The sequence below is a fragment of the Aplysia californica genome, unplaced genomic scaffold (genome assembly GCF_000002075.1).
Source record: "Aplysia californica isolate F4 #8 unplaced genomic scaffold, AplCal3.0 scaffold00037, whole genome shotgun sequence".
In the NCBI taxonomy this organism is placed as follows: domain Eukaryota; kingdom Metazoa; phylum Mollusca; class Gastropoda; order Aplysiida; family Aplysiidae; genus Aplysia; species Aplysia californica.
The window spans coordinates 465,324-480,485 of record NW_004797307.1 but is presented as its reverse complement, the minus strand read 5'-3'; the positions used below and the strand labels follow the sequence as shown (position 1 = coordinate 480,485).

The 15,162-nt window shown below is 37.7% G+C and overlaps 1 protein-coding gene across 1 annotated transcript in view; it reads left to right on the top strand.

Moving 5' to 3' along the window:
* The window catches only part of LOC101860234, a gene marked incomplete in the record, with an annotated part of 177,628 nt that overhangs the window by 72,181 nt on the left and 90,285 nt on the right, over positions 1-15,162 (top strand). Inside the window, 16 exon segments of the mRNA XM_035973942.1 lie at positions 407-552; positions 1,074-1,268; positions 2,380-2,609; positions 3,034-3,170; positions 4,256-4,374; positions 4,937-5,128; positions 5,626-5,825; positions 6,720-6,862; positions 7,404-7,525; positions 8,122-8,319; positions 9,682-9,860; positions 11,205-11,338; positions 11,986-12,104; positions 13,548-13,739; positions 14,344-14,543; positions 14,987-15,117. Of these exon segments, the coding sequence (XP_035829835.1) occupies positions 407-552; positions 1,074-1,268; positions 2,380-2,609; positions 3,034-3,170; positions 4,256-4,374; positions 4,937-5,128; positions 5,626-5,825; positions 6,720-6,862; positions 7,404-7,525; positions 8,122-8,319; positions 9,682-9,860; positions 11,205-11,338; positions 11,986-12,104; positions 13,548-13,739; positions 14,344-14,543; positions 14,987-15,117 (2,637 nt within the window).

Here is a 15,162-nt window from a genome sequence, read left to right as displayed (position 1 = left end):
TAGACCCTCATATCTGCCGTAAGCTGACAAAATGGCTTTTTTCATTTTGGAGCCAAGTTTTTTTATTTGCTAAATCAAAAGCCGTATAAGTTACCCAACTTATGTGAAAAAATCAAAGTGAAACTGAGACTAGTTTTTGAATAAAATAGAATTAAATTTTTGGGAGACCGTTATTTTTTTAATGGTTACACTGACAGTCTCTTTATATCGAAACTGCTGTGAATTGTAAAAGGCATTTTGTTAGCGCACGGCAGATGTGTGCACACCTACACACAGACATTCAGTCATTGTCGCAGTAGTATTACGTTAAATTGCCAATGGGGCCTTAGGTGTGCAGATCTCTTAAGCCCATGTATTCTTTTAGTTTTGTAAAGTTTTCTTTAAAAAAGATTGAAATTCTTTTCAGCATCACCAGTGATTGTCCTCACTGAGTATTTGAGAATGGACAACTCGACAGAATTAGCCAAAATAAAAGACCTTCTCATGTCCAGCCCTGACTTCAATGCTGTGGGTGTTGCAACCTTACAGAGGATTCTCACCCGGCCAGATAAGGTAGGGAGAGGCTTTGGCGGTACAGTGAACCTGCTCTAATGAATGGTCGCCTGCCCAAGACAATCACCTGTATAAAGTGACCCCTTCCTCCCACTTCTGCCCTTACGGGGGGGGGTTCACGTTATGAGACTGTCAAAAATATCTACCTGTCAAAGATAACAATTTATCTCCTGGACAATGGATAGCTGTCTTGGACTTTGTAATTGTATATTAGTTGATAATATTAAGGGTTTAACAATGTAAATTAGATACTGTCGTTTGTTTCAGAGTTATTTTGTAGGCCTATTCCCTATTCGCTATATAGGTCTTCAGTTGAACTTTTATGTAAAGCTTTACTACTGTGGAGCCCTATTTATTAACAACATATTTTGTTCTTCATTGTATCATATTAATCAAATGCTGCAAAATTTATGTAAATCTTTTGCATCCAATTGCTTTGAATACCTGTGCAGATTGTATTAAATATTCTCAAGACAAAAAATTCTGTGAAAAACATAAGTGTGGCTTTGTTTACAACACAGGCTGTTTTCGACATGGACCTTGGGGTACTGTGTGTGAATATCACCCAGTTCTCAGAAGCATTTGTTGTCCAAGCCAGTTCTCTGGACCCAGCAATACTCCAGCAAGCAATCTGTGAGCTCCGCTTCATAGATATCAATGTGCTCTTGGAAGAACTTGCAACACATTTGAATGGTCTAGAGGCATTTCTTATTGCGGTGAGTCTTGTTTCTGTTAAACAAATGATCATTGATGTTACAAAAGCCAATATTTCATCTTTGCTTGCATTAGAAAGACATCCTGAGGGATCCTAAAAGATGGCCATGTAGATTACAGTCATATTTGGGTCTAAGTACTTCCTTTTTTTCACTTTTTTTACCATGTTATTCCATTTTGCCAAATCCATTCCTCAACTCTGCGTATACCAGAGAACTCTCGTAGTTTTCCCATGTCTAATTTTTAGACTGTGTCAAGCCTTTTCTTTCATGGATAACAGCAAAAGACCTGTTTGTTTTAAGCAATAAGTAGCCTCCACACAAGGTCCTGTTGGAATCTCCAAATTTGTCTCCTTTCACTTTGTTCCTGTATCACAACTTTCAGTATTTTGGATACCAGCAGTGTTTGACGGTGTTTTGTATAAAAAGAAACTGCAGGTCTTGAGAACAATTACTGCCATCAAGACTCTTAAACATCAGGATATCTTCATACTTCTTTTTTTCACTCCTCTTGAATGTTTTATTAACTATCTTGGTCATGTTTGAAATGGTGCTGCAGGAAGTTAGTTTCCCATCATCAAGCTGTTACCTGCATTCTCCATGATATTCATCTTTGAACATCTGACCTTTTAAAGTAGAGGTCTGGTATGGCTTCATATGTTGGTGATAAAAAAAATACACATTGGCCTACAACAGAACTATGCCAATCCCTAATCTGCTGTGAGCTGACAAAAGGCAGTTTCGAGAAAAAGAAGTTTTTTTTGTCAGCGTAATCATTTATAATTAGAGTCATTCCAAAATTAAAATTAAAATTTATTAAAAAACTAGTCACAGTTTTAATTTGTTTTGCGCAAGTAGGGTAACAAATCAGGCTTTCGATATAGCAAATAAAAAATTTTGGCGGCAAAATGAAAAAAGCCGTTTTGTCAGCTTACGGCAGTAACGTTGTATAGATATAAGCCATGTTGGAGAGGTGGTGAGTCTTGGCTTATTTTTGGGGGGTTTGTTATACTCTTGTTCTTTTTCCTTCTGCCTGGACCACTCTTGATTAAGTGGCATTGAAAAGTTGTTAACAATTTTATTTGTGGACAAACTGTGACTTTCACTTTTCCAGATGGATGACCTGTCTCGGGCCAGGACCAGTGCTGACCTCACTGTGGATCCTGCTGATCTGATTGTTGAGTACGATTTGCTGAATAAGAATTTAGAAAAGCTGGTAACGAACCTGCCCACATTCATACTAGACAGAGATAACAAGTTGACAGATATGTCAGTCTACGCAGCAGAGTGGGACAAATTGGACAACAGTCTGCAACAGCTCGGAGCAAATCTGGAAAACATGACGTAAGTATCTAATTTTTGAAATATGGAAAATATGACTTAGATATCTAGTTTTTACAAGATTGACAGTTTTCTATTCAGATGTCTTTCATGATCAGTAGAGCTTATAGTTTCACTTTTTTCAATTTAGTATTTCCAGGTGGTATTTTTTTGCAGGTGGTGTATACAGTTTGGGTCTGAAGTTTTTATTTTACATGGACAGATCGACTACGTGATGTTATATTTATTATCCTTAGATGTAAGGTTTTCCTTTTTTTAAAGCAGAGGTGGACATTATCTGAAGAAGGGAAGGATATTTATCAGTTCTAAGAATTTTGTCGCTGTATAAGAACATTGTATTAAATAAAAATGATAAATGTCCGTGATATAATTTTGTTGATAAGGAGCATATTTTCTTAATTTCTCCTTCTGTTTCATACTTCTCTAGCTTTTTCTACAACTGGCAGTCGTCTGTAACCATGCTGGTGTACAGCACAATGGAAAAAATCCCGGAACTGAGACAGACTCTTGTCTTCATCGAAGTCGCTGTCGACCTGATGCAAAAGCAGCTGGACCAGATGACAGGTGCGTTGTCAAAATTAGGTTGTACCTAACAAACTACTGTCAAAAATGCTCTTATGGCCACCTGTCCAAGACAGTCACCTGTACTAACAACCGCATCCCACTTCTTGCTTAGGTAAAAAGAAATTATTAAAATGAAACCGTCCTAGACATTCATTTGATTAAGACAACAACTTTTCTCTCTTTGACAGTATGTGGCCGTCTAGGACAACCTTGTCTGTATTTTACAGCATGTGTAGCAACATGACAAAACAAGTCACGTGTCGCTACCTTAGAATTACAAAAGTTTTCTCTTTTGTTTTTGGCCAGTTTAAGTTACTAAGATCATGAGGTCGGAAACCAAATGTTGTATCTGCTCTATCAAAATTGTAAGATTATTCAGAGTCGTTTTCAAGATATTCAAAGAATTGCTTTCGAAAAAGCTTGATATGATTTGAATCGTAAAATCTTTGATGTCAAATTTCTCAAAACTAGGTACTGAGCGGAGAGAACTTTGTAATTCTGAGGCAGAGAAGTGTGAGTTGGATAACACCGTGGCTATCATATGAAAGATCTTTTGAGGCTTGCAAATGGATGAAAATAGTATAAGTCTATCTGCTTTGGTTCCAAAATTATAGTTGATTGAAGTTGAAGAGTTACAAAAACATAATTTGGAGGAAAATGAGAATGTGCCAGATATCTAGAAACAGCCGAGTGTGACGAGAGACTGTTTATTGCATTGCAACACACGTTTTCGTTCAACATGTTGGCCTTCAGGCACATCTTAACTTACCAGGCACGGGCCACTTATGGGTTGTTTGTATAACCTCCATTACATCCTTCAAATTAAATAAAAATGTATAGGAGTGTTTTGAGCCAAGATCAAAGTCCCAGGTATTTGACTCAGTTGTTTTATTTTTCTTGCACTATTTTCGTATTTCTATATTCCCTTTGCTTTTTCTGGACCAAGTGATTTGCAAGGAGGTGTGATGAAACAGCACAAAAACTCCAACATAATGTTAAATCTTCTGTTCTGGTTATGACTTTGTTGATTTTATTGGTATTATATTCATATTTTTAAAAATTCCCTTTTCTTATTTTGAAACCAGGTGCTTCACTAGCGGGCATGAGACAGTACTATAACACCAACATAGTGTTAAATCTTCTGAGTCAAGCCCCAGAGATGCTGCAGACAGTCATGTACACAGTTCTGACCCATCAGGAAAAGGTGAAACTTGGGCTGTTCTGATTTACATTTTTAGCTTGATTACTTTTCTAGTCTATGTAGATATTTAGCTGAAGTACGAGTACAAAGTAGTGATAAAGGAACAAAAGTGAAACTTCTGTTTACTAAGCTGAAGAAAGAAGTTCAATGAACGTTATAAAATAATGCACTGTGGTTTTGAATGGACTATGGTTTTGAATGGTCTGTAGTGAATTTGTGACTTTTGTCTCTCATGTTTTGCTATACTCATGTACTATTGGGTTCCAATTTTAAGCTATAAATCACCCCCACCCCGCCCCGCCCTCCTGCTCCTCTCGCCATCCCCTCTGGTCTCTTCTGCTCTTTTCTTTCCATTCATCTGTTTAATCTTTCACTACCATCCACCCAAAGGGTGTAGAGCATATCTTACAGGTTCAGTTGACAAGTAAATATTGTAACCCATGACTTCAGTCCTATACATTAAACAGTGTGGTTCATATCCCTATCTTAAGTTCTCTATATAGTAGTGTTAGCAACAAATGGATTTTGATTTTTGAAAATCTTTTTCTTCTTTTTCCTCTCTTAGCTTGAGAGATGGCCACAGGCCTTAGAGTCATGGCCCTCTTTCTGTGGAACCCCAGCTGACCTCATCTTCACCGTGCCCCCGGGTCTGGCTTTCAGCATGGCCCAGTTCAAGTCGGAGATGTGCAAAGTGGACCCTGAAGCCTTTCTGCAGGAGCTCAATGAATACCAGGGCACAAACAGACTGATGTTACTTGTAAGACATCATCAGTTACAGTCTTTCCAAATACTGTTTGACAGATGGTGCAAAGTATTGTTAAGTCTTTCTTGTCATGTCACTGACATGATAGTAACAAAATGAGAGAGAGAGAGAGGGAGAGAGAGAGAAAGAAGGAGAGAGATAGAGAGAGTGAGAAAGAGAGAGAGAGAGAGAGAGAGAGAGAGAGAGAGAGAGAGAGAGAGAGAGAGAGAGAAAGAGAGAGAGAGAATGTTTATGGAGCAGAAGTGTTTAGCAGAAGTGTTTCAGCATGTCATGCTATATTTATGTCCTTTAATGTTGTTTGTATCCATGAGTGCACAACATCAACTTTGAAAAACTATTGCCATTGTTAATGGCAGAGACAAATTTCTCTCTGCAAGATGAACAAAGAACGTAATTTTCTTTGTCATTATACAGCTTTAGCATTACTCATAAATCCACTTGTGAAAGATAGTATTTTCTAATATCTTTTTTATGTCGTTGGTTCTGTGCAGTTTGAGAACGGGACCCTCCCTGCAGTGAGTTCTGCAGAGGTTCAGGTGAAGTTTGACAAGTTACTCAAGTCCTACACAGATTACATCATGAATCAGCCGGTCAGTGTTCCAGTGGACCCTTTCTCTCGACTTCTCAACACTACCCTTTGGGATGAAGTTGGAGCTCGCATCTCTGTTTGGTCAAGTCAATCCATGGACTTGTAAGTTTATTGGATTGTTCAACTCTTTCTTTACCCAGGCTTATGCTCACGTAGTTAACGTTGTTAAGCAAAAGGCGCTATTAAATTTTGTACCTTGTTTCTTTTATTTAATCTTTTAGTATCATCGAAGACGTGTACTCTACAAGGTGGTTCGTTACTTTTCGAGATATTTGAAAATAGTTTGCTGGATATTATTTTTAGGACGTGACGTATCTGGTGTACAAAAAAAAAAGCAAAAATTGTTCAGTTTGAGAAACAAAACATTTTTGTCACTGCTGGTCTTCAGCAACTGAACTATTGTGCATATATTGTTTATTTGGTCACTCTTTATAGAGAGTGAATCATCTTGTAGAATACAGTCTTTGGTATCATTCATCATTAGATGAAGTGTAATGCAAGTGAGTATAATGTGCTATCAAATGTTTGAAGAAACAGTTTCTGAAAGCTTTTCACAAATGAATGGCAATGGATCATGGAGTTTTGTAAATGTTCTCAAAATCTTTTAAGTCTTTTTCACTGTGAGGCAAACATTTTTTCTGTTATACTTATTTTCCGCTGTGACTACTAAGATTTATGAATTATCATCCAGGATTTCTAGTCTCTGATGGAAAAGGTGACTGATGCTTTACTTAATTGCTTGTCATCACTCTAACTGCAGTGAGTTATGGTCACTTTCTGTAAAGTGGATGTATATCTATTGTTGCTGTTGCATGTTTTTCCAGCCCATTATCTTAATCATTCTGTGCTGCCATTGTCAGTTTGACTAGGATTTGTGTTTGTTGTGAGTGGTTTGAGCAGACATAGAAGATGTTGTGAGTTGCTGATTTATGGAATCTTGTACATAAATGTATTTGGAAAGTACTTAATGTTTTGTATTTTGTTCTTCCTTCATAGCTCCCCACAGGGAATCTCTGGGATTGTGTCGAACCTGCTGACCTCACTAGCTCCTGATGTTGCTAGCACAATCCTCCCAGTGTATGACAAAGCCATCGCTGTCACCAACATTGTGCTAGATCAGCTCATGGAGATCCTTGACAGTAAGTTGTGTGTGCACTGTGATAACTTGGCTTTATGGAAAATTACCTTTTGTTGCCTGTGCTCCCCAAGATTTACGGATGTGAGCCACATTTTGCAGTTTGTCAAAGTTTGAATCTCTTCATTCAATTCCAGACGTTTTCGACTCGCAGATACCACTACTTTATCTTAGGACTGGGGGAGGAGGGTTGTTGTACCGTCTAGTAGGAAATTATCATTTGAGTTTTTTGTTATAATTTTTAAGAAATTGTATTTTTTTGGATTACAATCAAATAAGAAAAAGTGGCTACAAAAATGGCTTGGTCACAGTGAGAAAAAAATGGTCTATCAGGGAAAGAGTTCCATGCAGGGGATTTCATGTAATCCACTTCTTTTTTCTCTACATTATTTTTTAGATAGGGATAACTTCTGAACTCATGTGGTTTATGGATCCTCCGGTGTCATGTGTTCCTTTTATATTTTTTTTCAGTGCAAAGGCTTTTCTAATGCTTCTATTTCTTTAGCAACTGTGTTGAACAAATCTGTTTTTCTACTCTTCTTCAGGCCAAACATTGGCAGAAGCATTTAAGGAGTCCCCGAGTCTTCAGTTGCTAGCTGGTTTGCTGGATGAGCTTCCAGAACTGCTGGAGACTTTAATCTACACAAACAACTTCGCTCCTCAAAAGGTGAGACTGTTTTAGAGGAATGAAAACGTAACAACAAAAGCGTTGGAGAATTGTTTTTGAGAATGATTATTCTCTAAATATCATGTAGCTGTAACAAGCATTCAAGTTCTTGTAACAAAAACAGAATCTTTAGGTGTACTTGAAATACAAATTTGTTTGGAAATACCTTTCTCTTTTATATAGTTAATGCTAATGATAGTACTTTTGTGAAAGTTATACCAAAAAAACTTTTGTATGGTTTGCTTGAATATTTGATTTTTTTGCTACTTAGGAATGAAAGTTGGAATAATTTTTACCACTTAATTATGTGGTGGAAAAAAACTCTTAGTTTGGTCCATAACTTATTTTATATTGTCACAGTTTACAGCTGCTGGTAAGATGGCTCAGAGAAGGAACTGAGTTAATTACACACCCCCACACCTACCCCCACCTCCTACCTGAACTGTTCAGGCACTTACATTGTACATGTACTTTATCTAAATTGGCTGTCGTGGCCCAGGCAGGTTTTTTTTTGTTTTTGCCGTCTTTTAAGTTCATGAACAGGTTCAACTGTATGTGTATTATTTCAACCTGAAACTTTTTCAATTTTTCCCCAGCTTTCCACTCAGTTAACTCAAGTGATGTCATTTGAGTCATTCTGTGCCATCAATCCTGATGATCTGTTTGAATCACCTCCCAACTCAGTGCCAAAGTGGGACTATCAGGCATGGATGGCTCGGCTCTGTTCTCTCAACATCTCCAGTTTCATGGAAGAAATTGATGATATCGCTTTCACTCGGAAACTTTCTTCAATTGTAAGTTAAACTAGGTTCTGAGTTACTAGTTGTGGTCTTGTATCTTTTCCTATGGAAGGTTGTGTTGGTTTCACAGCAATCTATTTGTTATCATCCTCACAGGGGGCTCTTGTGGTCTAGAGGTTATGGTGTTTGCCTCTCATTCAACAAATCCCAGGTTTGAAACCTGACAGTGACGGAAAATTTTCTTCCCTAAAATTCTCTACTTTCCCCTCCTTTCCTGATCTCTAACGTCAGCTTTGGTCTCCACTTTCAGCCCTCACCCCCACCCCCTCTGTGCCCCTTCCTCTGGGCTCCTGACTCTTTTTGCAGCCATTCTGCTGCTACTCCTTGGCTCTTTCTTACTGCTGTCTTTCAGCCACACCCCTGATCTTAGGGTAAAGTAAAGTTGTTCCCGCATCGAATCTGGACATTTGGGATTGCCCTGTTGGTGAGACAACTTCCTGGGCCTTCGGCATATTGTGGTAGGGTGGCCAGTTCTTTTCCAAATCGCCTTTACTTCCCCAACTCAAAGTCAGGTACCCATTACTGCTGGGTGGGCAGGAGTGGGGGGAAAAAATCCATGTCTATGCGCTCGTTAAAGATCCTTTGGTGGTCCAAAATCTATAAGAGTAGACTTCGGCCGCCACATGAGCAAAATTCAAAATTAATTCCTACTGAACTGAAAGTGTTTAGTGTGTCCCGCACTTTCATATGATCTTATGTAGTCGCAAGTGTCGTAAAAGACTTACCAAAAAAAAAAAAAGCAATCCTCCTCATTTCAATTTGTTCTCTCTGTCGCACTGTATATACTGCACAATCTTTGAATGTGCTAGGGATCTCATGGCGTTTTGTGAAAATGTTTCTGATAGTTAGTGGCAAGTTTTTGTTAAAAATTACAGTTGGTCTTTCCTTCTTCCTTATAAACTGATCCTGTATTGTGCAATCTCAACTTAACCATAACTTAGCTCAACTCTGTAAATATTACACAAACAACTTACTTTTGATAGTGCTAATAAACTTTCATAGAACAGTAAAAGACAAAAGAGGCTGAGGTAGAACTATAATAACCTACCAAGAGAACTTGAACAGATGGGTGATATGAAAAGACCAGGATGATATAGGTTTTTTTGAGAGTGTCTGAGTAGAGAAATATGTTGCAAGTCACAATTGCTAATGTCTGTTTCAGATCTTGTACTTGAAGAGGGAGAGGAAAAAACTCTTTTTCTGACAATTTTGTATGTGTTTGATATTTTAGCTGAACAAGACATACATGGGCCAAATCACAATTGCTGATGTTTGTTTCAAATCTTGCACTTGAAGAGGGAGAGGAAGAAACAATTATACTTTTTCTGACAATTTTGTTCGTGTTTGATATTTTAGCTGAACGAGACCTACATGGGCCTGGACAACATCACAGAGGTTGTACACAAGGCTGAAGACCTTTTCTCCAAGCTTGAATCAGGCCTCGGCATGTCTAACCGTTTGTTTGATCCCGCTGTGTGGGCCCCTGTGGAGAAGCAGCTGACATCTTGGTCTACGCTCTTTGACTCACCTCTTGGGTAAGTATCTGCTGTTTTTTATATATGTGTTACGACGCGGTGGAATCAGGCTCTTGTCATTTTTTGGGCATGTGGGGTTATTTGGATTATCTTAAAGCTCGTTCATTTGTCTAGCATTCTCTGAAAAAAATATTTATCTTGGATACAAGTTGAGATACGTATTAACCCAATAAATCCTGACCTATTGAAGGAGGTGGGGGTCACCTGGTTTCAGAGGTCAAATTTGCTAGAAAATGGCCGCTTAAGTTTAGTTATTTCCTCAGCGTGGGAGTCCGTGGAAACTGAAAATTTACATTTTTTGTTCCTTTTATCAACGTTTTTCAGTAAAACCCACACATGGATGTGTTTCTTAAAGGACATGAAAGGTGTTGAGCCAAAGGGCAGAAATTCAACAAAAATTCCCAAACTGCGGAAAATGCCGGTTTTGACGAGGACCTGATTTCTCCACACTGCCTCACATGAGGAGGAGGAACAAGTCAGCTGTCAGATGGAAATGCTGTTGAAGTCGTTTTGAGTTACTAAGACCATGAGGCCAGAAGCCAGATGTTCTGTCTGCTCTATCAAAAATGGCAATAAATAATTTGGTTTTATAGTTCAATGAAACATATGTGAGAAACAAGGAAAATTAAAAGTAAAAAAAGGGCAATACAGTTGAAACTGTCAAAGATGGTCATCGTTTGAGGAGGAGGAATAAAGTCTTGCACAGTGTCATTACAATAATTTTTTTTTAATGCAAAGAGGGCAGTGGGAAGAGGTTGTTTGTACAGCTGATTGTCATGGATAGGCGGCTGTTGGAGCAGATTCATTGTAGTCACTTGAGGAGTTCCATGTCAAGGCATTTTTCAAAGTACTGAAGCTTACTAGAATTTTTACAAAGCGAAATACTTCAAAAAGATAAATTCTTTATGTCAAGGCTGTAGTGATATATTAGCTTCACTCCCCAAAGTGCTGTTTCTTGTTTCTGTATGAAAGTTGTTTCAGCTAACTCACACTGTATGTAAAAAGAATGGAAAGGGGAAAAATAACTTCAAAAGGACTTATATGTTCGTGGAAACTATTGTAAAGTTCAAGGCAGCTTGGGGAAGAGGGAATTAGTTTGAATAAAGAAGGCATGCAGAATTCATGGAATATGTAGCCATGTATGTATTTCTTTTTCTCAGATAGCCTGGGGACTGGTTATTTTGGGCTCAGGAGGTCAGGATTTATTGGGTTAATACCTATCCAAACACAAAAGTAATGAGTCTGTCTAATGTTTTTTAATTATCATAAATAATACTGCATTGTTTTTAATGAATACCATTAGAATTTCACTTTCTTTAAACTGCGAGTCAAATGTTTTCACAGATTCCTGCAAAGTCAGTTCCTGAACCCGCAGTTACTGTTCCAGTCTCTGTCAGGTGTGCCTGGGATGACAGATATCTTCCGCTACATGGACGCTGTCATTGACATGATGATTACGGGCATGGCACAACTTGATGGTAAGAGAATGAGCTGCATGTCTCAACAGTGAAGGTTTCAATTTGTTAATTTCCTTTTTCCTTACAGACCATCGTTTGTCTCCAACGGCTTGGTTTAATAAAAATGAGTGGAAACAACTTTCTCATGCATTAAAATGGCATCAAGCAAAATTATAAACTTAAGCTATGACTGAGATAGAGATTTCAATTTTTTGATATCCTGTTTCATACAATACCACCATTTGCCTCCAACACCTGTGGTAAATAAAAACAAGTTTCTCATACAAAAACACAGCTTCAAGCAAAATTGCAAACATCAGCTATGCTAGTGTGTTAGTATGAAAAAATCACTCCTTCTTTATCTCTGCATAGAGTGTGACTGGGAAAAGAAAATCTTGTATACTTCAGATAGCACTATGAATTATGAAAACAGCTTTTCATCAGCCACGCCTGGCTCAAAGAGAAGGGTAAAGATGATTCAATATTCTCAAATGAAGCAGGTTGTATACTTTGAACCAAGACATACTTTTTTATCTGACTTTATTCATTCTCCGATGACATTAACTCTGTATAGTGACAACAGAAAAAGATAGAGGAGAACCATACAGAATGTCTCCTTTTTATATGAAAGCATTTGCAAATAATACCGTTGTACCTGTTTTGTATAGGCAGCCTGGCTGATGCCTTTAAGGACTACAGGACTCTCAGTGTCATACTCGATCTACTGAGGGAAGCTCCAGAAATGATTGAGACAGTTCTCTACACTACATGGAGGCAGCCAGAGAAGGTGAGGAATTGTGCATTAATTAATTATTTCTTGATCTTGCCTTTAGCACTTATTGTATTATTTAAAAAATAATTATTTTGTCCTTTTGTATACTTTTTTGGGGGGTTGTCTCAGGAAAAATAACACCAAAATGTTTGGCTCATTATGTAGACAGGAGTAAAGTAAAACCAAGTCAAGCCTCTTACTAATAACAGAGACGATATATATATATATATATATATACAGTTGAACTTGCTCTTACGGCCACCTGTATAAGACAATCACATGTACAAACAGCCACTTCCCTTTTTGTCCTTTTCGTATTTTTTACATTATAATGACACTGTATGATGATTACCTGTTTAACTCATTCGCTACGCCGAGCCGTGGGGGCGGCGCAGCTAAAAGTGCCGTCAGTACGCTAAGCCGCCCCCGGCGGCTCGAGAACCGATCTTCTATTTTAGCTTAGATTCTATTCCAATCCACATATCCATGTTAAAATAAAGGTCATAATATAATGTTGACTTCCAGGTCAAGCATTTCCACTGAAAATAGGAAGTTGAGATTCAGTTTTGAAACGCGATTTTGTAGTTTATTTCGACTTTGTTTTATCGCAATGCCAAAATTATAGCCCGGATACTAGTCTTAGTAATTTTACACAACAAAATCTATCATTATTTTGCCCACTAAAGAAATGTAGGACTCTTTTTTATGATATTGATACGATTGGACTCATATTGCCAATGCATTGTTATTAAGAAATCAATATTTTTGAGTGCTAAGTCTAGATCTAGATCAAAATTGTCAAATATATTATTCATTTACAGTGCCATTGGCCTTACAAGGATGTGCAGCCTTTACAACCATCCTTACAATTTGCTTTTCCATAAATTGGTTAAAGATCATGTCACAAATTCAATTTTGTGTGTTCTACTGTTGAAACAGTGCATATATTTGAACATGTATGCTTGTTGGGGTGTATTGTTAGGGCAAGCGTGAAGTTTGAATTTCAGTGTTAGTGAACATATTTCCATGCACCTATCCCAGTTTGAAAGAAAGTTCTTTTCAATTTATTAGTACTTTGACAGACTCTATAGTATTTCAAATCATTCTCAGCTGCATAGGAAACATCCAGTGTAAGCTTTCATTTTATAGGAACTCAAAACAAACATGCTGACAAGATCTTTCGCTGTCTTACTGGGTACTAATTCTCTCTTGGGTGAAAGGAGAAGCATTTGTCTTTGGTGCCATTCCTAAAGACACAACATCAGACCCATTCAAACAAAAAACCTTCAGTTTCAAGTCCAGAAGCCTTCCTTTTAGTCTACCAGTATCATGTATGAAAGGCAGAGAGGGGGACTAAAAGAAAGAGAGCAGAAGATGTATTGTAGATTAGTACATGTCCATACATCCTCTTCTTACTCAAAATCCTTGATATAACTTTGTTTTGTGTATCTCATGAAGGTAACAAAGTGGGCCCTAGCTATGGAGTCATTCCCAACATTCTGCAGCACTCCAGTGGACCAGATTATGTCCGTGCCCTCAGGCCTTCAGTTCAATGTGTCCGCCTACATTGCCAAGCTGTGTACAATTGACCCTGATGAACTGATGCTTGAACTCTCGCAGTACCAAGGAGTCGACAGATTAACTCGAATTGTTAGTTTAATCATTATCATCATCATTATCAACATCATCGTCATTTTCATCATCATCATTATCACCATCATCATTTCTACCTTCAGTGTTATCATCATCGCCATCACTGTTATCATCATCATCATCATCATCATCATCATCATCATCATCATCATCATCATCATCATCATCATCATCATCATCATCATCACTGTTATCATCATCATCATCATGGTCTTCATCATCATCCTCATCATGGTCTTCATCATCAACATTATCACTATAAATGTTACAAAAGGGCTCAACCCCACATTTTTGTATTTTATACTTTTGTGTCCCTTTGTGAATACATCTGATGCAGGCTTGTTCTTTTTTAAACAATGAAATGCATGATTTTATTGTGGCTTTAAGTTCTCAAAAGCAACTTTCTTTCTACTGTGGCCAAAAGGAAGTGATATACCTTGTTAAGCTTTGCTCCAACCTTGTTTCAAAAGTTTTTTTGAGTTGGTAGTGCAAGGCAAGGCTTTGATGCATGAAGTAAAAAAGTGGTCAAAAATTCAGTTCTCATGTTTGAAAAAAACATATTTTAACAATGGTATAATTTTGTTAATACCTTTTATTTCAGCTCATGGGCAACGATACATCGACGGTGAATGTGACAGCTCTTCAGCTCAAATATGAACGCTTAATCAACATGAGTATGAACATTTTTGAAAGCCCAATAAATATGGATTTGTCAGATCTTCGGATTTTAAATGAATCCATTTGGGACGAAGTGGCGGGACGCATGGATGGCTGGTTCAATGACTCTTTGACAGAATTAATGTAAGTATTTACTTAGAAAGAATTGTACTTTTAATTTTTCAACTAGATTTGATCCCAGGAAAATGTCAGCCCCCTTTATTCTGTGTGAGTTTAGTGCAGTTTGGTGTGGGGATACTGGAAAAAATATTTATTCGTACAACTGTGCTCGATATGAGAGAGCAATGTGACTGAGATGAAACTGGGAACAGAGAAAGGGTGAACTTAAATGTAGCTGACTGTAAGTTATGACAAATGAGTGAAGATCATGTCACTGGCTGTCTTAATTGTAGGTGGTGAGTTCACAAGTGGGAGCGAAAAGAAAATGTAGAATTGTGAATATGCTTTGAATGAGTCTTTCTAACTGATTAACATATTGTAGTTGCTCAGCATGATTTTTTTTTTTTTACTTTTGTTTTTGAAAGACATGAACTATACTTTTGTATATATGTGTTTTTTATGCATAGGTCTGTTGGAGGGGTTGCTAGTATCTTTGAAGGGCTCTTTGGAGCATACACACCGGAGGTGAAAGATGTCTACGACAGACTTGTAGCTGCTGTTGATGTCCTGGTGGATGAAGTGTTGGGCATTCTCAGAGGTATAGTCTAAGTAAATCTGTAATATCAAAGTGCCCAGATTTTCA